Source organism: Ranitomeya variabilis, chromosome 1 (assembly GCF_051348905.1).
Source record: "Ranitomeya variabilis isolate aRanVar5 chromosome 1, aRanVar5.hap1, whole genome shotgun sequence".
NCBI classification, from domain to species: Eukaryota; Metazoa; Chordata; class Amphibia; order Anura; family Dendrobatidae; genus Ranitomeya; species Ranitomeya variabilis.
In genome coordinates, this window is record NC_135232.1 from 316,957,431 (window position 1) to 316,959,011 (window position 1,581).

Sequence of the window (1,581 nt, forward strand, 5' to 3'; positions counted from 1 at the left end):
CATTCCTCCAGGTTTCCATCCTCCTCGCTCCTTAGTATTCCTGCCTAGTCCTCTCCTTTGTTTATTTTTCTACCAAGAGCCGTCTCTCCTGGTGCCTGCTACCGTGGTTTGATTATCTCCGGGCCTGCTCCCTAACGATCCCTGTATAGGGGTTGGCTACACCAGGCTAGCTCGTCCGGAGGGTCGCCTTCCACGGTCCAGGGGGTCCACTCTTGTTTCTGCCTCAGAATCATAACAAGCACGGCCAAAAGTCCTTTTTCTGACCACAATTTATTTTTTTTTTTAACAGTGGCCAAAGTTAAAACACGTTGGCGTTCGATGAAGGACCGCTTCAACAAGGACCTGCATCAAGAGAGCCATGTTCCCAGTGGTTCAGGAGCAAGGATCAGAAGATACAAATACCATCGAGTTCTGGCATTTTTAAGACCGGTCCTTGCCCAGAGAACGTAAGTATTTATCACGTGCATTAGGTTGTATTGTATTGCCCTAATCTGTATTTTTATATTCCACAGGATTTTGCGTCTGGTTAATATTTGGTATTAATTTTTTTTTTCCTTTTTTAACAGCACATACAGCACTACTGTTGGCCCAGGTTCTGGAGCGGTCCTTCATCCGACAGCCACGGACCCGTCCCAGCCATCCAGCAGCGCAGCAGCAAGTGGGCCTTCCACACTAACTGGAGACCAGGGAGCTGGTCCATCAGGTCTTCCCCTTTCGCAGTCCTCTTCCACTGCCCCTTTTTTTGGGGGCTCCTCCCGGCAGCGGCAGAGGGCTTCGGACAGGTCACTCATGCCCGAGTTTTTGCACTTGAGCTCGGTTTTACACGAAGCAATCAAGGCTTTGGGTGACCGAATGGATGTTTCACATAGCCTCTTGAATGCACGTATCCAGGAGGTCAGCAAAAGCCTTGATCAAGTGAAAGCCGACCTCCAGAGGCCAGCACATCATTTTTTTAACCAAATTGAGCAGGGCATGTCAGAACACCTTACTCCTGATCTCCAGCTGAGGGTCATGCAGGCCTGCAATGCTGCTTACGTGCAGGCTATGCAGCAGAGTCGGTATTTCCAGCAGACAGTGGCAGCATATCCACCTGTGCCTTCACTGTCATGATTGACCTCAATGCCGACCTCTGCTGCATCCCACTGCACGGCCACCTCAATTCCTTCCACAGCCGGACACCACTACAGCGCCACTACCATGCCGAGTGCAGTTGGACATACCACTGCCACCACCATGACAACCGCTGCTCCTGCTTGGACCTCCTCCACTGACACCACGATGCGGCAGGACCCTGGCATGGCCTTCCGTTCCGGCACCTGTTGTGTATCCGCTTTTTGGGCTCCCCTGGTGGTTGCTGGTGGTACTGGTGACTTGTTTGCACTTTGCTTCTTCTGTTCACCTGCTTCCATCAGTGTTTGGGAGTTTCCTATTTAGCCTTGCTCTCCAGTCATTTCCTTGCCGGTCATCTTTGTAACCAGAGCCTTCGGTTGCATGTTCCTGCTACTAGTCTGCTGATCAGCTAAGTGGACTTTGTCCTTTTGTTTTGTACCTTTTGTCCAGTTTGCAGTTTTTGTAATTCTC

At 50.7% G+C, this 1,581-nt stretch overlaps 1 protein-coding gene across 1 annotated transcript; it reads left to right on the forward strand.

The window, feature by feature from the left end:
- Positions 1–255: 255 nt before the first annotated feature.
- Positions 256–1,121, forward strand: LOC143793961 (uncharacterized). The gene is made up of 2 exons (XM_077280881.1): positions 256–446; positions 567–1,121. Exons 1-2 carry the CDS (start codon positions 319–321, stop codon positions 1,108–1,110), a joined length of 672 nt encoding a protein of 223 aa, XP_077136996.1. The 5' UTR covers positions 256–318; the 3' UTR covers positions 1,111–1,121.
- The last annotated feature ends 460 nt before the right edge of the window (positions 1,122–1,581 follow it).

Coding starts and splice junctions, on each gene's coding strand:
- LOC143793961 (XM_077280881.1), top strand. CDS start 319: ATGAAGGACCGCTTCAACAAGGACCTGCATCAAGAGAGCCATGTTCCC. Junction 447..566: donor CCGGTCCTTGCCCAGAGAAC/GTAAGTATTTAT, acceptor CTTTTTTAACAG/CACATACAGCACTACTGTTG.